Source organism: Suricata suricatta, chromosome 1 (genome assembly GCF_006229205.1).
Source record: "Suricata suricatta isolate VVHF042 chromosome 1, meerkat_22Aug2017_6uvM2_HiC, whole genome shotgun sequence".
Lineage (NCBI taxonomy): Eukaryota > Metazoa > Chordata > Mammalia > Carnivora > Herpestidae > Suricata > Suricata suricatta.
The window spans coordinates 125,249,074-125,271,730 of record NC_043700.1 but is presented as its reverse complement, the minus strand read 5'-3'; the positions used below and the strand labels follow the sequence as shown (position 1 = coordinate 125,271,730).

At 40.7% G+C, this 22,657-nt stretch overlaps 1 protein-coding gene across 1 annotated transcript in view; it reads left to right on the top strand.

Annotated features, from left to right (window-relative positions):
- Positions 1 to 22,657, top strand: part of PKD2 (polycystin 2, transient receptor potential cation channel) — a 55,477-nt gene that overhangs the window by 222 nt on the left and 32,598 nt on the right. The window contains exons 2-5 of the mRNA XM_029951572.1: positions 3 to 459; positions 8,191 to 8,304; positions 18,926 to 19,059; positions 20,827 to 21,077. Of these exons, the coding sequence (XP_029807432.1) occupies positions 3 to 459; positions 8,191 to 8,304; positions 18,926 to 19,059; positions 20,827 to 21,077 (956 nt within the window). The remainder of the gene's footprint in view (positions 1 to 2; positions 460 to 8,190; positions 8,305 to 18,925; positions 19,060 to 20,826; positions 21,078 to 22,657) is intronic.

The following is a 22,657-nucleotide window of genomic DNA, read 5'->3' as shown; positions in this document are numbered from 1 at the left end:
AGCAGAGGGGCCTGGAGATCGAGATGGAGCGTATCCGGCAGGCGGCCGCGCGGGACCCCCCGGCCGGAGCCTCGGCCTCCCCCTCGCCGCCGCTCTCGTCGTGCTCGCGGCAGGCATGGAGCCGTGACAACCCAGGCTTCGAGGCCGAGGAGGAGGAGGAGGAGGAGGAGGTGGAAGGCGAGGAAGGAGGAATGGTGGTGGAGATGGACGTGGAGTGGCGCCCGGGCAGCCGGAGGTCCGCAGCCTCCTCGGTCGTGAGCTCCGTGGGCGCCCGGGGCCGGGGGCTGGGGGGTTACCACGGCACGGGCCACCCGAGCGGGAGGCGGCGCCGGAGAGAGGATCAGGGCCCGCCGAGCCCCAGCCCGGCCGGCGGCGGAGACCCGCTGCATCGCCACCTCCCCCTGGACGGGCAGCCGCCCCGAGTGGCCTGGGCCGAGAGGCTGGTTCGCGGGCTGCGAGGTAAGAGCGCGACCGGCTGCGGCTGATGCGCGAGCGAGCAGCTTTCCGGGGCTCCACCTCGCATCCCTTCTGTGTCCCCGCCTCCCATGGAAGCGCGTACCCCACCTCTGCTACTGGTGCCCTACTTCCGGTACCCCTGGCGGAACGCCACTGCTCCCTCGTTGGTGCAAACTTACGGCACACCTCCTTCTTGTAAAAGAAGATGTGTCCGCATATTTTTACTGCTAGTGTACGTGAAAGCCGCAATAGAATGAAAGGGTACCTCCGAAGATGTTCCTTTTTGTAAAGAAAAAAAAAAAACATTCTAATACAACTGACTGTGGTTGCAGCTGTTTATCGGGACGTCCACTGGTCTAGATGCCCTATTGCCCCTCATTCCATTCTGGAAAGGGTTAACAGTAGTAGTGTTATCCAAGTTGTGGGAGGAATGTCACTGAGTTATCACCGATGTTTTGGTGATGTGTGTGGTTGTTTTGGGGAGAGCGAGCTGTTGAGAACACCACAAATAGAGTAAAATAATGTCTCAGAAAAACAGTTATGCAGCCATTTCTAATCTATGCATTTTTCTAAAACAGTTGCAAACAAAGAACAAGTTACGTAGTTTAAAAAACGTGTTAGTATGTTTCTAAATAATTAATGTTCTTTGAAGTTCCAACGAAGCAGTGAAGTCACCAGATACCAGCAGCGTGTAAATGTGTCAGAGTTCGGTATGCCCAACTTTCCAAAAGGCAGGAAAGGAATTTTCAGATTTGCCAGTGCCTGTTGAGAGGACACAGGTTTTCCAGGAGCAGATAGGATCCCTTTTTTTTTTGCAGAGTTTTGTAGAGGCACCCTGGGAAGAGTTGCATTTGCTCTCACTGTTCAAATTGTTTTAATCACCGCTTTGAAGAGTTTCCATTCTCAGTTTTTTTGAAAGTTTCCCATCCCTTCTCTTCCCTGTCGGTTTTGTAAATCTTGCACGAAATAATCCAGGTGTTTTTAGAGCGATGTGACTGAGACCAAGTCATCCTAGTTCCATCACACGTTGACCCTATGACCTTGAGCAAGCTGCTCATCCTCTCTGATCCCCAATTTTTGCTTTTCTTAAAAAGAGATAATTATAAAACTGGGGAGAATTAAATGAGATGAAACGTGTAAAATGCATAGCATGTCTCTGCCATGTTGTGAGTGCTTCATAAATATAAGTTAAATCACAAATTTTAAATTGTGTACACATGGGTACTTTTGTGTAGGTGCTTATGCTAGGTTATCTGATTCATGGTGCCGCAGGGAACAAATGATCCTTTTTGAACAACCTATGTGAGTTAGCAAAAAAACCCTAACACTTTTTAAGGTCCAAATCCAAACAAATTATATATTACTTTACATTGTTTTAAATGTGTGTTTTCACTGACATACGTTTTTTATAAGCTAATGAATAATAAGTCATGATCCTTTTAACTCAGGTTGAGTGTCTGATAACACATTTAACCTTTGAATAAAGTCGAGTGGAATATAATGAAGTGAAATATATATCTTTACGAGTCTATATGCAAGTTTATTTCTCCAAAAATTTTAAATTTTTTAAATTTAAAGGATTTAAAAGAAAACTGACAATTTTCAAGCTCATATTGAACATTTAGTCAGTGGTCTAATTAGGAGGGGAAGAGACTCAAAAATGTTAATTTTAGAAAATTTTAGAATCAATTTTATTTTCTTAAGTATTAACTATATTAAAAATTAAACATACTTGTCACTTACTAAATAAGTGACATTTGTTGAATAATTAGCACTGTATTATGTGCTTCCTTTCCCCCTCCCTTGCCAAAAAAATAAACAACAACAACAAAAAACTAAACTAAACTAGCACCATAACCATTTTCCTATGGGCAGGAACCAAGAAAAATAAAATAAACAGCCATGAATGAGTTGTGATTTTTCCCCCTCATAGCCATGAAGGTATCATCCATATCCATCAAATGACAAAAATCGTACACGCAATATGTAAGTAGTACCTAGGATCAAAACAGAAAGTAACTTGCAATCTGTGAAGGTAGGAGAGATTACTGAAGCTTGGAGTGGTCTGGAGTTTCCCTGGGGGGGTCTCCTGCCTTCGTGGTTTTATACAACGCACTCAGATTTTCTGGGCCTTAGTTCCTGATTTATCAAATGGAGGAGTTGAATCTAATCTCCAAAGTCTTTTCCAGCTCCAGCATACTCTGTGTTCTTTAGTGACATTAATCCAAGACGGACAACAATTGGTCATTTTTGCTCTTTGTACAGTAGATAGATTTATCTTCTTAGCAGAGGTAGGATAGTAAAGAAGAAATGTTTGAGGCCTGGTTGTGGGAAACATTGTGTCCAGCCAAGGAATTGGGAATCTATTCCTAAATGTTAGGAAGCGGCTGCAAGTTTTTAACAGGACCAGAATATGCAGGAAGGGAATATCAATATCAGGCGGTGTGCTGTGCCGGAAATCTTGCCCAGGGAGACAGAGAGACAGGAGGGCGGTGTAGGAGGCAGCCAGTGAAGGCTAAAGGTCTGGACCAAAGACAGCGAAGGATGGCTGAAAGATTTAAAGACTTCCTCCAGACTTAGAGACATCCTCACTGGTCTTGTTTACTGCATGTGTGTGTGCACACGTGCGCATGCGTATGCCTGCAAACTCTTTAGAGCAAAAATAAAATTTGACACTACTTGAGTTATCAAATTTTCTGAATGTGTTCTATGGATGTATCAACCTGGTAAAGTCATTTCTTGTTATTTTAAACAGCTATGCTTGAGGTTTGGGGTTTTGTTTTCCTGGAGAAATCCTGAAGTACTGGCTGTATTGGTCAGAGTAGGCTAAGCTACCATAACAAACAGATACCTCCTCTCCCATTCACTATGTTGTATCATCACTGTCCATTTCCAGAACTTTTTTCATCATTTCAAACAGAAACTCTACTCATTACTACATTCTCCTGCTCCTGGTAACCTCTATTCTACTTTGTCTCTGAATTTTTCTAATGTAGATACGTCACATTAGTGGAATCATACAATATTTGTCTGTTAGTGCCTGACTTCTTTCACTTAGCATGATATTTTCAGAATTTATCCATGTTGTATCCAAATTCCATTCCCTTCGATAAATGAATACTATTCCAATATATGTATACAGCACATTTTGTTTATCCATTCATTAGTTGATTAAGACATGGGTTTTTTTCCACCTTTTGGCTATTGTGACTTCCCCTTTGGTTTTAATTTCAGCCTCATTCTATCACTTCTTCCTTTTTTTTTTTATTTGCACTATAATTTTGAACAAATGAGATTTTGCATTTCCATAGCTGTGGGGATTTCTTGACAGAGGGTTGCTACCGTGGGGTTTGTGGAGAGGTTATGCTAGTAACAGAATTTGGGCAATCAACAAACATTTGTTGAGATTCTCCTTTGTAGTGGGTACTAGGAATATGAATAATACACGGTCCCAAGTCTCAAAGAGCTCAGTTTAGTAGTGGAAACAGGTGTAAGTAAATAATTGCAATGCCAGGTGTCAGGTATGGAAGGGACCCAAAGAAGAGGGACTAGCTTTTCCTGGGAAGGTCAGAGAAAGTGAAACTTGAGTTCACATTTTGAAGGATGAGGGGGGAATTTAAGGAGGGAAAAATAACAGAAGTAAGACCAAGCAGACCTGTAGCTTTTTGGTACTTTTTCCTGTAAAAAGTTAGAGGTCGTGAGGGCTCTCTTTAGATGTCAATCTGAAGATGATTCTAGCAAGAATGTAGAGAATGGGATGAGGCGCATAGTGCTGGTTGGTGGGAGAATAGTTCAGGAGAGGCCTAACCAGGAGACAGAGAGGCGAAAAGGCTGCAACCAAGACATGTGAACTGGGATAGAGGGAAGCTGGCCTGCAGACAGACAGAAGCCGTCAGAATTGTGTACCCATTCCCTAGGAGCGTTAAGAACAGGGTCTGTTTTAGGATGGAACCTATGTTTCTGGCTTGGTACCATTAACTCACACAGGGCAAGTGGGTTTCTAGAAAAAAAACACAGTGTGTGGTGCATGTGAGTATGGACTCTGTGGGATAAACAGGTGCAACAGGCTGTTAGCTCTGACATCTCCTGCACCTCAGGAGAGGGCTCAGAATTCAGGATTCCGGAGTTAGTATCATATAAGGTAGCAACTGAACTTTGTATTAAATAGCCCAATAGTAGTAAAAAGTCACTTCCTTTTTTAAAATATTTTGTTATTTTCTCATTGTTTATTTATTTATTGAGAGATACAGGGAGAGGATGAACACGAGTGGGGGAGAGAGAGAGAGAGAGAGAGAGAGAGAGAGAGAGAGAGAGAGAATCCTAAGCAGGCTCCACACTGTCAGCATAGAATACAATGTAGGGCTTGAACTTAACCATGAGATCATGACCTAAGTCAAAATCAAGAGTCAGATGCTTAACTGATTGAGCCACCCAGGCATCCCCTCACTTTCCATTTTAAAGGTGGCCCCGAAATTCAAATAACTATTAGGAAGGATTGTGTTTGTCTTCCTAAACAAAGCCCACATGTGTCTGAGCACTAAAGAACAGGACTCTTTTATGATATAAATGAAGTGAGAATTTGCTCAGGCTATTCCCAGTGAAATCAAAGTTCATATGGATTTGGGTGTTTACACCATTCTGAAATTTAGACCAACTAGATGTCAGAAGTAGGACATTTTTTTTCAGAGTTGTACCTGTTTCTGGAGCTATAGACAAACCTCTTCTAAGCACTTTATGTGCTTCCCACATAATATTCTAATTCCCAGAGCAACTCCACAAAGAGGTACTCTCATCCTCTTTTTAGGTGAGGAAATGGAGGCTCATGACACTAGATAAAGTCTCACAGTTCATAAGTGGCTGAGCCCTCATTTGAACACAGCCAACTCCAAAATCCCACGTTGTACCTTGTCATGATCAATGAGTCCTGAGCATTCAGTGTATTTCAGATGGGACAGGGTTAGTGTGAGGCAGATGATCCACACTGAGTCCTATAACCATGGAACTGAAATATTCAAGATGAAATGATATGATAGCTGGAATTAGTTTCAAAATTGGAGGGAAAGGGTGAGGGTTTAGGTGAATCAAGGTTGGCATTGAGTTGATAATCGTTAAAGCTGAATGAGAGATACCTAAGAATATGAGGAGTTCATTGTATCATTCTCTTTGTGATTTGTTTTATATATTGCAAAACAAAAAGGGTTTGGGTATATTTGAATAAGACAGTTGCAGAAATGATGTGTTTTTTTCACAGTTGTTATGTTTGAGACATCTTTGGTGTTTTGGGTTCTCCATCTCAGAGTTCCCCTAATTTATATTAGGGCCACTGCCCAGGGGGATACACACTGTTTAGATGAAGTACTCCAACTCTGGGCTCTGAAACTGAACAAGTACCTTCTTAAACATGAGAGAGATTGGAGACTGTCTGGTGTCCCCCTCAGAGCACGTTCTCCCTAACAGCTGGGGACACTTTATGTACTGAGCGGAGCGCCTGACATGCCAGGCAGGTACTCCCTCCGTAGCTGGGACACTTGTGGGAAAGGACAACAGCTGATTATGGAGAATGCTGCCATTTAGGGCATGAGCTCTGTCTTTATTCTTATTTTGTCAGCTCTGCTAAACATGGAAGTAGTTGGTTACAAGACAGCATTTTTTTCTATTTGTAGATATAACCATTTCTCACCCATCAGAATGTAAAGAGGTCCCTGTGTTTTCAGACAGACCCTATATACACACCCAGTGGGGGAATTGGATGAGATTTTTTTTTTAATAGTTTATTGTCAAATTGGTTTCCATATAACACCCAGTGCTCTTCCCCACAAGTGCCCCCCTCCATGACCATCACCTCTTTCCCGCCTCAAAGTGGTAAACATTTGAGGAAGTAGACAGACTAACTTAGAAAAAGTCAGTGAAATGCATAAAGTATATAAAAATATAAATAAGCAGACTTTGTTTCTTTTTATTTGAAATATTTCATTTGAGGGCTAGAATTAAATTGCCACAGACCCTTGCAAGTTTAGCCCGAATAAAATTTGATGGAAGTTTGGTTTTTCTATTTATAGGTCAAGCAATACCATTTGTAAATATTAAGAACCTTGACTATTCCTTAGTGCATAATTGTTTATAAACCATGGGAAAGAGCGAAATCACTGACCAAGTGAGGCAAGACAACAATCTTTCCTGATGATAAAAAGACAAGTAATCCCTACTTATGTGTATATTTTAGGCCTGGCTTCCAAAAGAAATATAACCAAAGAAAGAGTGTGATTGCATCCAGGGCTACTGAGCCTAATATTTGGCTGCCTCTATGTTATTCCGAGTTGTAATTTTCCATGTCATCTAAATTTGTAATAATTCTTAAGTATGATTGAGTTTGAGCGAACAAACATTCTGCTTGCTGCATTTCTTCTGAGTGAGTAATTCCCTGACAACTACCAAATCTTGGCAGAAGCAAACCTGCTCATAAGTCATGCTCCACTTTCCGTGTGTTGAAACCTATGATGCGTAACACAGTGTCTTTGAATTCAGATGCTGATTTTCCTAAAGGAAATTTGAGAGAAGAAAGAAAAGGAAACGAAATACCCAAATTTAGGAGTAAAATTAATGTATTATTCTAAGACTTAAAAAATACATAAACACTAGTGATGAAGTCACTTTTATGAAGTAGAAGCCTGGACACCATATTTCCCCGTTCTCTGTGTGGCGTCATGGTGGCTCAAGTGGCTGCGTGAGTTTCAGTGACTGAAGGGGTTCAAGTCTGTGGGATAAAAGCGTGAGTCAGAGTGCAGGGGCCAGGTTGGCTGCCATTCATAGGCGACCTAATCTAACTGAGAGGACTGAGACGTTTGTCTTTTTTGGAAAATGTTAAGGGTCTTCCAAGTAACCAGCAATGTGGCTTTACCGCACTGTGCACTAATGGGGGTTTTGGATGGCCACCATGTCTGTCTGCTGGGTCCAAAACTGTGGTAACTGCCTCCAGCAAGCTCACGGAGGGTTATGTCATCCTACTCAGCCAGCCCGACACTTTTTCCATCTGCTAAAATGTGAAACATGGTTGCTGATTTTACTCTTTCTCCGAAGAGAGAGAAAGAGAAGTTGGATGATTGTTGCTTTTAATTTAAAGATTATATGTTAATTAGCATGTTAACCTAAGCATGTTTAGTGTAGTCAGTCAGCATTGAGTTTCTTAAAGGACAAAGATGGGTACACAGTCGAGAGATTTTATGCCAGTGTGCTGAAAGTTTAACAGAAATTTCCCTAGTGAAATGATGCTCCGACCAGGCCTTCTTTTCATCAGGAGTGGCCTGAAAGGTATCATGCGCCATGTAATTACTTCATATACTAACAGTTTAGTAATAGGATAATTGCCAGGTGGCATCCTCCCGCACACAGGAAGAGGTGATGTGTATGCACAATTATTTAATCTGCTCCTCTAGGCTGCCCTACTTTCCTGTTCTCTTCCTAAATTTTTACTAAGACATTTCTAATGGGATTGGAAGTTTAGACAATGATCAGATTGTCACCTTGTGATCTGCATATTTGGAGAGACTATAGAGTTGATATATTCTAAAAAAAAGGCACTGCTGCTAAAACAATTTCTCAGTTGCATTCAGAGCATGCAAAAAAGAAGGTGCAGGAGAATCTCCCTTAAAGGTTATGCTATTTATTTTATGTGTTTTCTCTGCCATTCATGAGATTTTTAAAAAATAAAATGTCCTATTTTTCATTACTTTAAAGGTCTCTGGGGAACAAGACTCATGGAAGAAAACAACACTAACCGAGAGAAGTATCTTAAAAGTGTTTTACGGGAACTGGCCACTTACCTCCTTTTTCTCATAGTCTTATGCATTTGTAAGTAGAACATTTCCTCCTATTAAAGGAAAAGTTCTGAAACTATTTGACCTGTCAAAACCATAACTGAAAGAATTGTATGTACCATCAGAAGGGTTAATTCAGAGGTTCTCTGTTTTCAATTTCAATTTAGAATTTAGTAAAACGTTCCTCTCTCCTCTGGTAAACATTAATTAAAATTCAGCATTATCTGATTGGCTAGTTCATTATCACTTGTGACCATTTTCACTATGACATGCATGTGGCAAACTGCCAGACACCCAGAAACCAAGTAACAGGGTTTTTGTTTTAGATTTCCTGATAAATACTCTGTCACTATTTTTCCATCAGTTAAGTAAAATCTACATTAGAATTGTTTTTAGCAAAATGACTTTCCAAGTTCAACTTTCAGGAAATACAAATAACATGTCATCTAATATTGCTTTTATGGATATACACATTTAAAAGCCCCAGCCTACTGGATCTTGATGTGTTTGTTGTGTGGGTTCCTTCATTTAATTCATAATATCTTCCAAATCCTCAATGAGCACTGAACATGTACTCTAAGGAAACTTACTGCAGACTCACCTCTTTCTCTTTCCTCTCTTTCTTGTGTCCATGCATCCTTGGGGAAGGGAGGGGAGTCAAGCCTTAGCCAGAAACAAGTCCTAGAAACCATTTGCTTCAGAGTCCAGAAGATCATAGACAATGGATTTTATCTTCTTAATGAAAGGGCATTGAATGATAGGAGTCCTGTCATGTTTTCTCTAAAGCCCTTTATGAAAACAGACAAGAAAGCAGATTTATGGCAAGAGGACCTCTTACCACACTCCTGGGAGAGTTCATTCTTATAGTGTACACTGAGAAATGCTGAAAATTAACAGCAGTCTTGAAAAGAGTTTCCTTCTTCGTATATGGAGAGAATCAAAATGTAATCAATGATTTAATAATGTCATTCCTGTGACATTAAATTCTTGAATTTAGTTGACTAAGTGCAAAAAGCCTTTTGAATTTATTAGATTTATAAAAGGAATAAAAAAGGTTTGTAAGTTGAACATAAAGGATTGAGGAAACATTTAAGTTTCAGTTGTAATTTTGAGAAGTTGAACACTGATTTATTTACTATCCCCACACGCAGTTTTTATTAATACTAGTAAGCTCTTGACAGGTTTTAACAGGGAATGACTTCTTTCTGTATTTTCTGAAACTTTGTATATCCAAGTGGGAACTTAAGAAGAAGTTATGGGGCACCTGGGTGGCTCAGTCAGCTAAGTGTACGACTTTGGCTCAGGTTATGATCTCATGGTCTTAGAGTTCGAGCCCCACCTGGGACCTCTGCAGACAGCTCGGAGCCTGGAGCCTGCTTCTGATTCTGTGTCTCCCCCTCTCTCTGCCCCTCCCCTGCTCATGCTCTGTCTCTCTTGCTCTCAAAAATAAATAAAACATACAAGAAAATTTAAAAAAAGAAGAAAAGAAGTTATTTAAGCTGCAAAGTTTGTATGTGTGACCAATATCCATTTCTGGTTTTTTTCTGTTACTCATTTAGGAAGGAAATGTTACGAATTTGAATTTTTATTTTCTGTTTATTTATTTTGAGAAAGGGAGAAGGAGAGAAGGAGAGAAGGAGAGAGAAAGAAAACATGAGTGGGGAAGGGACAGAGAGAGAGAATCCTAAGTAGGCTCCATGCTGCCAATGCAGAGCCAGACATGGGGCTTGAACTCACAGTGAGATCATAACCTGAGCCGAAATCAACAGTTAGACCCTTAACCAACCGAGACACTTAGGCACCCCTGTCGTTCTATCTAAGATAAAAATGCTGAAAAGCTAGAAAAGATCTATTCATTACGTTAAAAGTTGTAAAGGCAGAGATGCGATGTCTTTAACGTTTATGTTCTAAGCTTTAGAGCTTAGAATACTGAAGTAGTTTGCTCCCTGCATAGAAGCTTAAATATTAAACTAGAGCAGCCTTAAATATTAACAGATTGATTAGAATCATTATTAAGTTTTTTAAGCATGACATAGACACGTACATACATCTATATTTTATGCAAAATGTAACTATCCCTGTAAGTAAGTCTAGGTTTTCTGTGCCCCCCACCCCGCCAAAACTGCATAAGCATCAGAATCACCAGGAAATTTTTTTTTTTAATTACCGTTTGCCCAGATCTACTAAATCAGAGCCTTCTAGATGTGGCCCAGGGAAGTGAGTTTCCAGATGCACTGACGAGTTTGGGTTCTAGGCCAGATAAATAAACCAAATAGCTTTTAGGAAACATGCCTTAAGGCATATATTAGGGTTCTCTTGTTTATTTTAGAATTTGTAAAGCTTTTTGTTCTTTTTCACACTAGTCACATTTTTTATTATACCAGTAGCTACATGTTTTACATAGGCAAAGTTTTATTTTCAGAATATTGTAGCATCTCTGGTTAAGAAGGAATCTTAGCAGCCATACGATCAAACCTCCACTGAATGCTAAAATTACCCTCCATCATTAGTCTCAAATGGTCAGGCATCCTGTGTCTGATTGAGCAAGAGTTCCGAATTAAGGGACTTACTTATTTGAAATAATTCATTTCTTTTTTGGATGGCTATGTTAGAATATTCTTCCTTATATGAAGCCAAGGCTATCCCCATGTAACTTCCTCTCTTAGTGCCCCCTCCAAGCCCACCTTTACCAAGTACCTTTTCCAAGTTCTCCAATTTAGCCTATCATAAGTTTAGAGACAGCCATTCAGTCTCCCTAAAGTCTTGTTTAGGTTATACTTTTCAGTTCCTCTAACTGTTGTACATGTCATTGGAGATATGCCTTTGAGTACCCACAGGATAGAACCTCCCCCTGCGCATGTTCTGTTTATCAGGTCCCTTTGAAAGTACAGTAGCTCCTGGGTGGCTCAGTCCATTAAGCTTCCAACTCACCTCAGGTCTTGATCTCATGGTTTTGTGAGTTCTAAACCCACGTTGGGCTCTGCACAGTTCAGAACCTGCTTGGGATTCTCTCTCCTCTCTGCCCCTTCTCCACTTGCGCTGTCCCTGTGTCTCTCAAATAAATAAATAAACTTTAAAAGAAAAAAGTATAGTAGGAGCCTCATGATGAAAGAATGGAGAAGTGGGACTATGAGTGTCCTTATTCAGATACAAAACTGTGGCTCCTGCACCCTCCCATCACCTGACCCTTCACACAAATGATTCCTCAGTCTCAGCCCCCACATAATGCTGTAAAGCACTGTGTCCCCCAGCTAGTGTTTGAACACTTTTTCCTGGAACCTGGTGGAGGACTTCCCTTTCAGCTCTGTTCAATTTCATCTTATTAGCACCTGCTTATCATTCCAATCTGTTGAAATTATCTTGGACCTAGAGTCTTTCATCTCATGTATCAGCTGTTCCTCCTGACTTCACTGGATCAAGAGTTCATATCATCCATGTCCTTATCCTGATTAATTAATAATAAATCAAAAAAGTTGGTCTAAGAGCATTGTCCATTAGCGAAAGCTCTTTGACTGGAGTTCACTGGATTATATTATCCTCTAGGTCAGGATGTTCAAGAAATAGGTTAATAAGAAAGACTTTTTTCTTATTAATGCCCATCTGAACAACTGTCAGCAGTTGACATACTTAAAACTGAAATGAGATAAGCAGGCAGATGTACTCCTAGCAATGCCTTACTGGCTCCTAGTGATTGAACCCTTTCCCCATTGCTCAGAAACCATCTTTTTAATTACTAGTTTTAAAGTCTTGCCAGCAATATCAATATCAGATGACTAATAACATCAAACTCATTGTGTTGTGGGCATATGAGAGAATGTACTTAGCCTTCTGCCTTGTACACTGGATGCTCCTGATATGAAATAGATAGGGATCTGGAAGGCAGCTTGACACAGTGGGAAAAGTACAGATTTTTTTTTAGCTTCAACAGAGATCTGAGTTCAAATTCCAGCTCCACTCCTTATATACTAGGTAAGCTTGAACAAGTTATTTAACCTTACTTTATCTGTGAAATACTTACTTTGAAAGATTTTCTGCAGGTTGGGAATAATATACCAAAAGATCCTAGGTACTGCCATGTGAGAATAGTAACAGCAAAATTCTTCCCAGGGATCATTGACAATGGCTGAACTCTTTCATCAGTAGGTTCTGAGAAGTGTAGTTTCTAATTGTTTGTGGATTCATTTGGGGCCCCTAAGTGTCCCTCAAAAGCTTATTTTCCATTTTATCAGTGTTAGTCCTAAGCCTCCGTGTCTTTAAAATCAATCTACTTAACCCAGAGGAGAGAAATAACATGGAGACTAGGTAATCCTATTTTATCTGTAATTTAGAATTTATTCTTACTTGAAACCTAAAGTTGCTATGAATCTATCATCAAAGTACTTATTTTTATATGGGTTACTGTCATAAATAGTAAGAGTATTTCTTCATGTGACTTAGATGCTGAAATTAAGGAAAGAAATAAATATTATTAAGATCTTTGGAAAAGACAAAAAAAATTTCTTTGGTGAATCTATGATTAAGATACATTTGCCTCTTCTTTTTTTCTGCTCTCTCCAGTCACTAAAATTTCTCAAATTTCCTATGTTTAGACATTATAATGGAAATCATAAAGAAAAGTTAGTTGAGTTAGCATCATAGAAATGTAATATTTCTACATATCAAAGAAATAGATAAAATGCAGAAAACAGTTGTAAAGAATACTTCCAAGAAATATTATAAAGGATTAATACCTTACCACATTTGCAACCAACAAATCACTGAGACAAACACCAAGACCTCAATAAGTATTTTACAGAGTAGAAAATAGAACATATTTTCAGAGTAGAAAATGTAATCAATTAGTGTGAGAAACTTTTTAACTTTAAATTCACTAGTGTCCAAAGAAGTGATGAAACTGGAGAAATGAACAACACAATCCTAAAATAGTGTGATATGTCCTAAGACAGGAAGAGCCCTGATAAGAGGTAATCTGTGTTTCTCCATTTCTTTATCTCTGGAAGAAGATACTCTAGTATTCTAAAAAAAAATTTAGCATTCTAAAAAAATTTAAGTGAATAGTATGAAATTAACACATTGTACACCCTAAATTTACCCCATATTATATGTCAATTATATCTCAATAAAACAGAAATGAGTATTTTATTTTACTTGTAAAAATCTTGCAAGGATGATTGTCTAATCAAGATAGTTTTCCTCATTGCAAGAGAATCCATGGAGATTCATTGTTTATAACTAGGTCAGGGAAGTCAAAGGCCATGGGTTAATCATCACATTGGTGAGAAGCTAGTTCAATTTCCGGTGACAAACATTCCAGCACCTTCTCCCAGCAAACATATTCAGTCCTAAGATCACAGGCTGCAGTCCATGGAAGGTAACTGTTCAACACTGCCTCTGCCTGGAAAGCTTTCTGTCCTTTTTAATAAATTGAACAAAACCCACAGTGAAAAGAAATGTTTATTTATGCTTCTATAAATATTAATCTATACATAGCCTGTACTCCATGTGCATAGCTTTTCTCTTCTTTATGTCTTTGTGATAACATTTATTAATATTACGTATCTTTCTCTCAAAAGATACCTTCTTCCAAAGAAGTAACACGAGCTCAGTATAGTCATTCACAAAAACACCTGTGTCAGCCTTTATCCATCAAAGATTTCCATCATAATGTGTTACTTACAATTTTCTTCAAATTTTAACCAAAACTGGATTAAAATATTTGGAGGTTTTAGTAACTTTATTTCACCTCTCTTGTTTATTCAGTGGTCTCACTTCTACCTCTTGAAAGGCCTCACCAAAGTCATTTAGTGACCTCCTGTTTTTGTGGTTTATTTACTTATTTTGAGAGAGAACACAAGTGGGAGAAGGGCAGAGAGAGAGAAGTAGACAGAAAATCCCAAGCAGGTTCCACACTGTCAGTGTAAAGCCCAATGCGGGGCTCTAACTCACAAAGCATGAGAACATGACCTAAGCTGAAATTAAGAGTCCACCGCTCAACTGACTGAGTCACTGAGGCACCCCACTTAGGGACCTCCTTAATTGCCAAATTTTAAAGCTCTTTTAAGTCTTTTCTGGCATTTGGTTCCATGGCATTTGGCTTTCTAGAAGCTTCTCTTTGGCTTCTAGGACTCTCTCTTTTTCTGTTTCTCCTTGCTCTATTCACTTTCTTAGTTTTCTTCTTTATGAAATGTGTTTAGCTAGTGTGTTCTCTGCGGTTGGGTCTTTGGCTTTCTCTTCAGGGGATCTTTTCCACAATCTCAACGGGTACTTGATGCTGGTGACGCCAGGTCTCCCTAGACCTTGCTCATGGCAAACCTTGTGCCAGCTTCCGTTAGTCATCTCTGCCGGTGTGTCTCCTAGCAATCTCATCCTCTCCGTCCAAACTTGCCTCACTCATGCTCTCTCTGAGTGAATGTGAACATTACCCACATGATGCTTCTTCCCAAAACTACACGGCATTCCAGATGCTTTCCCTCACTCTCCTCATGAGATCATTCCCCCTCATCCTTCCTCTTTAGTGCCTCCTGAATCTGCCTCCCTTTATACATCACTGTTGTCCCTATTTTAACCTTTATCATTTCTGTCCTGGACTATTCATTTGTTCATTCATTCAATATTTTATTAATTTAATTAAAAATAGATTTAGGCCCTGTTCTTAAATGCAAAAGTAATGTGAAGGAAGACAATTGCCGAAGAGGATTCTGCTTCGGAGAAGGCTTCTCTGGGACCTAAATCAAGAGTGGGTGCCAGTCAGATGCAGAGAGGACTTTATGAGTGAAGGTTCTGAGGCAGAAAAGAACTCAGTCAGTTAAGTGTCTGACTAGTGGTTTCAGTTCAGGTCATGATCTCATGGTTGGTGAGTTTGAGCCCCACATTGGGCTCCGTCCTGGCAGGGTGGAGCCTCCTTGGAATTCTAACTGTCCATCTCTCTTTGTCCCTCCCCAACTTGCTCATGCCCTTTCTCTCTCTCTCTCTCTCTCTCTCTCTCTCTCTCTCTCTCTCTCTCAAAAGTAAATAAATAAACTTTAAAAAAAAAAGATATTATACAGTCTTTGTTTACTTTCTTCAGACCTGTTACTTCCTATGAACTTCTGTTACTTCAGCCCCACCCAACCACTGTGAGTCTCAAAAGGCCTTGGCCTAGGCTGTCATTTTCTTCTGGTCTTTTCAGTTCCTCCTTATGCCTCAAGGTCAACTCGAGAGGCAGATCCATCGAGAACCCTTTATCCACTACCCCCTTCCCTGAACTGTGCTGAAGCCCAGGCCCACTTGAGTCAAAACACTCTTCATCTTGGATTGCCAGACTGATTCAGGCGCCTGTCTCCCTCAGCACAGGGAGGGCAGAAGGGATGCTCTTAGTACATCTTGAGATGCCACATAGGTGTTCTCATAAAAAATGTTGACCACTTCGCCCATTTTCACTCTCTCTTGTTTGCTAGTACTTCTTGCTCACTAACCCAGAACTTTTCCTAATATGACAACTACAGTAGATCACACCTAAATAGGCTTTGATTTATGTATAGCATTTTACATTTATATGTAGGACTTTTCATTTGTAGAGTCCATCCCAATATCTGTCCTTATTTGATCTCTACCGTGTTTCTGTGAGGACGTGGTGTGGCACAGAGCTAGCCAGGAAGTTCCGTTTCCTGGTCAGGATGATGGCTTCACTTTGTGGCAGATTAGCCACGGAACGCTGGTTCTACTATCTTTACTTCTGGGATTTTTACATTTGTGTGTGGCAATTCAGATTTCCTCTTTGGCCCAAGAGTTATTAAGAGAGAAAAAAAAAGGTTTTTTTTAGATGGGTTGGTTTTATCTCTATGTTGGCATAATCCTTTTTAAATTAATTTTCTACATTTGTGGTTTTAAAGTGTTGCCTTTTTGGGTTTTGTGGGGGGTTCTTGTTATTTTACATGTTTCTGTTTGTTTCTTTACATTGGAAAATTTTTCTTCTTTTTATTCTATTTGGAGTTGTTATAGTATAGTCCTCTTTATTTGTTTTTAGTCTTTGAGCCTAGATTTTTTTCAAGAATATTAAGTATAGGGGTGCCTGGATGGCTCAGTCAGTTAGGCGTCTGACTTTAGCTCGGGTCATGATCTCACAGTTCGTGAGTTTGAGCCCTACATCGGGCTCTGTGCTGATAGCTCGGAGCCTGGAGCCTGGTTCAGAGTCTGTGTCTCCCTCTCTCTCTGCCCCTCCCCTGCTCATACTCTGCCTCTCTGTCTCTCAAAAATAAATGAACATTAAAATAAATTATTTTTTTAAAAAAGAATATTAAGGATAAAATAGTGTCCATTACCTGTTTTGAAATGAGTTCAGTTTTTAAGCCAGCTTTGTTTATTTCACATGCTGATTAGTTGGTGATACTGTGATAATATTTTTTATTCTGGCTTACTGTATGGAAAAGGGAACTTGGGAATTAAGACAAGGACTAAACAGTAGAAGAAATATATACACAGAGGACATATATCTATCCTTTATATGTTTTAACATTTTCCCCCTTTCCATTCCTCACTTAAAGTTATCTATTTCGTGCTGCAGTTTTTTTCTTCACAATTCAGATCATTTAAAGAGTGAATATTACCTTCTAAGTGGGCTTTTTCCATCAGGGACTGAAAAGAAAGTGATGTAACAGTCTTGTATTTCTATTACATTCGACATTATGCAAAACCTCTTGCCATACATTTCTCCCATTGAACTATGCGAAAGCCCCAGATGTTATTATACTTCTTATTCGTGAAACCTAAGCTAAGAGAAGTTAAATATTTGTGCAGGATCCCAAGACACTGAAACCCACTATTATGGGCACAGGGGCTTCATTCAATATGAAGCAAAGCTGAAACTCAAACCCAAATTGTTCTGCCTCCAAGTCCCAGGAGTCCTTTAGCTACAGCCTAGCAGGACTCATGGTGCAGCTGACTTCTAGAGTGTATGGAGCTGTCACTCAGAGATATCCCATGGACAGGGCGCCTGGGTGGCTCGGTTGGTCAAGCATCTGACTCTTGATTTCAGCTCAGGTCATGGTCTCAGGGTTGTAAGATGGGCACTGCCTTTAGGGTGTAGCCTGTTTGAGATTCTCTTTCTCTCTCTCTCTCTCTCTCTCTCTCTCCCTCTCTCTCCCCCTCTGGCCCCACCCCTACTTGTGAGCATAAAATGCATTTTATGATGCCTGAAGATTACCTGAGGGTTATTATAGAGTCAGCTAAGTGTTATCACCTGCTGGATATTTAGAACTATGGTCAAAAAAAGTGTAAAATTTTTGTGGCCAAAAGAATTATAAAAGGGAAATGTTTCCTCTTGAAGCTTTTTGTCAGCTAGTTACAGGAATTATAGTGTATTACACACACAGTCGCTAGAGTCCAGTGTAAGACAGCCCTCCCCTTGTTCAAGTACTGAAATTTTTAATGCAGGTGTTACAGCAAGTTGATTAAGGAGGACAAACCACCATTGTTGGACCTTTAAGTGTCAGCCACTGTATTGGGTAATTTTTAGTTATTATTTGTATGTAAGCACCAAAAACTCCTATGGGGTGGCTAATCATCCTCATCCTACAGAAAATGAAACTGAAGCTCCGAAAATTTAAGCAGCTTGCTCAGACCAAATAGTAGACAACAGGCAGGCCAAGATTCAACCTTTGATCTCCTGTGACCTAATAAGCCTATAAATTATCTTCCTACCTCCCTTTAGGACCATTCAGAATGGGCTGATATAATCAGCAAATGTTTATGGCAGAGGTATAGCTTGAGTTGAGAGGGTTCCTTAGAAGATTTGATAGGTAGACAAGAGGCAGATGTATCTGTGTTAGCATCCTGCCAGGAAAGAGATGGAAAACTCAAAGTGCTAATTAGAGAACATTTAATGAAGGAACTATGACCAAAGGTGGGGAAGTGTTATGGGGACTAGTAAGGGGAGTGCAGCCCTCAGAACAGTTACCACCTCCAGGCCTGAAGAGACAAGGAGAGAGAGTGGTGTGGCATGAACCCAGTGTGGCTGTGGGAGGAGAGATTTCCCCAGAGCTATGGCCAAGGTTAGAGGGTCCCCAGCCAAACTACATCCAGGTGGTGAGGGAATGAAGGATGGGTGGAGGGAGCAACCCAACCTCTCCTTCCTCAGGCCCCTGAATTTCCTGTTCAGCCTCCTATGGGCCGAATGCATGGGATGTCAAAGGTCAAGGGAGCCTACATGGTACCGTCTGTAGAGGTCAGCCACAGTATGCAGAGCAGAGTGGAGAATTGATGTAGAACAGGAATCGCCTGCCATGTTATTGTAGAGGGAGTAATAGCAAGTGCACAGCCTCAGGACAAGGAACTCAGCATGGCCTCAGTAGACCACATAGGCTGTGCAGATCAGCATTGAAGGGCTGATCTAGGGGGAGGGGGCGATGAAGTTGAATAGCCTTGTCCCAGATGTCAAGTGAAGGCACTTGATCTTAACTTAATGCTCTGTAGTAAGCCGGTTTTGTTTCATATAAGGCAATGTTAATTTATTTCTTTGATAGACCTGAGAGCTAGGGAGAGATCCTAGAAGAATGGTAAAGGGAAGGAAGGCAAAGGACAGAGCAGACGGTTTGTGGCTACCTACCCATCCAGTGGGAGTGTACGAGTGAGTGTGTGGGTTCCCTCACAGGGTTCACGTGGCTCTTTCTGTGTTCCAGTGACCTATGGGATGATGAGCTCCAGCGTGTACTACTACACCCGGATAATGTCACAACTCTTCCTAGACACCCCAGTGTCCAAAACAGAGAAAACAAACTTTAAAACTCTTTCTTCAATGGAAGACTTCTGGAAGGTATCTACAAATGACCTTTCTATTTTTGTTTTGTTTTGCTTTTTTTTTGCAAATGACTTTCAAAGTACCTCTTTATCACTGAAAATTATTCATTTGGCTTCATAAATTAATTCAACTGTATATATAGGACCCACTATGTGCTTAACACCAGGCAAGATGTAGGTTATGGTGAATTGTTGGAAGTTATGGTGCAATTGAACATCTTTTATGTTTCCTACAGCATGTTGAGTGTTTCATACTTTGTCTTCTCCAGTGCTCTGGTAGCCACACAAGGTAGGTGCTAATGTTGGGCCCCGGATGGAAGATGAGAAGACTAAGACTCAGCATGCTTACACATGGCTAGGGAGTAAGAAAAATGGACTTTTTTCTAGCCTGACAAGTACTTCGTCACCCTCATCTATAATTCATTCATTCATTCATGATTCAATAAATATCTGTTGAGTATCTTCGAGATATACAGCCCTTAACGGCAAAATTTGGTGATTTCGTCTCACTTTTTTTGTTTGTTTTTGTTTTGTCTATTGTCTCTTTATGATGGCATGTACTCTAGAATAGCATCTGATACATGGCAGGCACATTCTTTCAGAGATCTCTAATGTGAAATTGAATCCAGCCTTCCCAAATTGTCACAGAATCCAACATAGTAGCAGAGGATAAGCCATGAGTAATATTGTAAGAAAAATATTAAACTCATCTGGGAGGTATGGTACTCAGAACCTAGGAAAATTGGGGGAGGAAACAATAGTTTCTTCCTACAGAGATGATTTCTAAAATTTTTTACTAAATGCTGGGGTCAGAGCTGGTGGTAGTAAAGATAGAGGAAACTGGATCACACGGACCTGTTAATAAACCACTCTCGTATAATATGAATCTCTCCCCACTTCAGCAGAGCAAATCAATCCGTCTGTGTGGATTGTCTGATAGGGATAAGACACTGAGAAACAGTTTCTTCTTTTCTACAGGCAAACTAGTGAGAGACTTCTCACATGTACACAATTCCATGGTAAAGCAGGGGGCGGGGCAGGGGCAGGCAGGTTAGAGAGTTCACCATATGACAACATAGTCCTGACACTTAAAAGAAGATCCACCAGATGGCAGACTGGTAATCAAAACCGTAGTCTTCCTCTCCAAGCGAGTTTGGAACCATGATTATGTGGGATGTTATTTTAATAAGGGAAAGTAAAATGATCACAGTTGTGGATTTATGTAAACCACAACCTCACCTTTAGTCCTAGGGGCCAAGGGTAGCAACCATACAAAAAGTGGATAATGCAGATGCAGGAACCTTGGCTCGAAGTTGGATTCTGCTCAAGGCCTCATGGTTCGTAAGCCGTGGAGCAAGACCCAACCCTAATCTTTCTGACAGCAAACCCCACTCTCGTCACTCTACCATGTTCACAGAGTGGCCAAACTGTCGGTCATGCAAACATTCCAGGAAAGAGCAAAGCAAGCTACTCAGCTTGGAGCTTTTCAAAAAACTTTTCAAAAATATTTCCTTTGTGGGGCACCTGGGTGGCTCAGTCTGTTGAGCATCCGACTTTGGCTCAGGTCATGATCTTGCAGTTCATGAGTTCAAGCTCCGCATTGGGCTCTGTGCTGACAGCTCAGAGCCTGGAGCCTCCTTCCGATTCTGTATCTCCCTCTCTCTCTGCCCATCCCCCCCCCTCTCTCTCTCTCTCTCTCTCTCTCTCTCTCTCTCTCTCTCTCTCTCTCTCGAAAATAAATAAACATTAAAAAAACTTTTTCTGATGTTTCCTTTGCTTTCAGTTCACAGAAGGTGCCTTGTTGGATGGGCTATACTGGAAGACACAGCCCAGCAACAGAACTGACTCGGACAACCGAAGCTTCATCTACTACGAGAACCTCCTGTTAGGCGTACCACGCATACGGCAGCTCAAAGTCAGGAACGGGTCCTGTTCTATTCCCCAGGACTTGAGAGATGAGATTAAAGAGTGCTACGATGTCTACTCTATCAGTAGTGAAGACAGGGCTCCATTTGGTCCAAAAAATGGAACTGCGTAAGTGTCTGGCCCCGTGGCCATGCACCCTTGCCTCTCACTGACACTCATTCATTCTCTAACCCCAACCGAGGAGAAGGTGCCTTAAGGGACCCTTCAGTGCTTTTGGTTGAGGTGATGGCCAGATTGACCTTTGGTTTCTCAAGTGTTTACTACTTTCTACCCCCTTCAGTTTCTGCACACAAATTTTTCAAAAGGCAATAAATTGTTGACCGCATGTCCCACAGGAAAGAAGGTTTCATTCAAGATGGCTGGTTCCTATTTTTCTAGATCTAGTGGCATCATTCACTAGGTTGTTACTGGAAATTATTCTGGTACAGAAATTCTCACCTTTCTAGAATTTACAAATATATCTTTGTTCAGAGTACAGTTATTTAAAGTGTGTAATAAGCTTGGGAGGCAGTTTTTTGTCTGGTTTAAAGCATGTTTTCTCAAAGATTGTTTATGATGTTGAGTATGTATTGTCATTGTGGGTATTTGGAGGGATAGTTTGTATTCTTCTGTAACCATACTTAAAATATCTTGTGCATTAAGAGAGGATAGTCATTACTTTTAGAATTACAGTAGTTAGTATAAAGAAATAAGAAGAGCTCTCAAGCAGTTCCAAGGTGGCCCTCTTAGGGTGAGTCACAGTTCCTTTAGATTCCTTTTTTTTTGGGAACTGAGACACCCACACTCTAGATTTGTTAAAATACAGTGGGGTCCAACAGCTTTCCCATGATCAGATTCTTTGCACACCTTATTTAGTCCGAGGGTCTGTAAGGAACAAACTAGGCAAAGGTCAGACGACTTAGCATAAAGGGATTGAATCATCCCAAGAGACATTTTTTCCAGGTTTGATGATGATTTTGCTCTACTGCTCCTCGTTCCTGCGTTTAAACTGTGGTACCTTGTCTAATAATTTACTCAATCTCGTATCATTAATGAGAGGGATAGATGCAGCCACGACCAGACGCTATTTAAGAAGGGATTTCATATATTATCCCATCTGCTTTTCACAAAACAACTCTGAAATAGGTGTCATCTCCATTCTGGAGATGAAAAAACGGAAGCTTACCTACCCAGAGTGTCACAGCAAGGTGGTGGAACCACGCTGGGACTTAAACCAGCCTGATTCCAAACCCCATGTTCCTTCTACTAAACCACGTTGCTTCCTCTTTATTAATTACACCGTTAGGCGGCCCCTTGCCACTGCCAGCCCCTCAGTACTCCCGCTTCTTGAGGGCAGGGATGACATTTGTCCACGATTGTATTCTCAAAGCCTTGAGCACTGCCTGCTCTCTAAAGCTGCTCAGTAAATACTTGCTGGAGGCGTGGGTGAGTGGATGATTTCCACCACGAGACGGACTGCCGTCGGTCTAAACTACCCCTTGATTCTGCCCTATTCTCAAGTTACTCCCGTTTCTCTTTCCCTTGAACTCCAAACTTCTGGAAAGAATAGCCTTCACTTGCCACATCCATTTCCTTACCATTGATTCACCCCTTAAAGCTTACCTGTGCTTTTGATGTCTCTCTTGGAAGCCACCAGTGGATTTATTGAGTTTGCCATCACACTGACCCATTCTCGATGTTCATTGCAT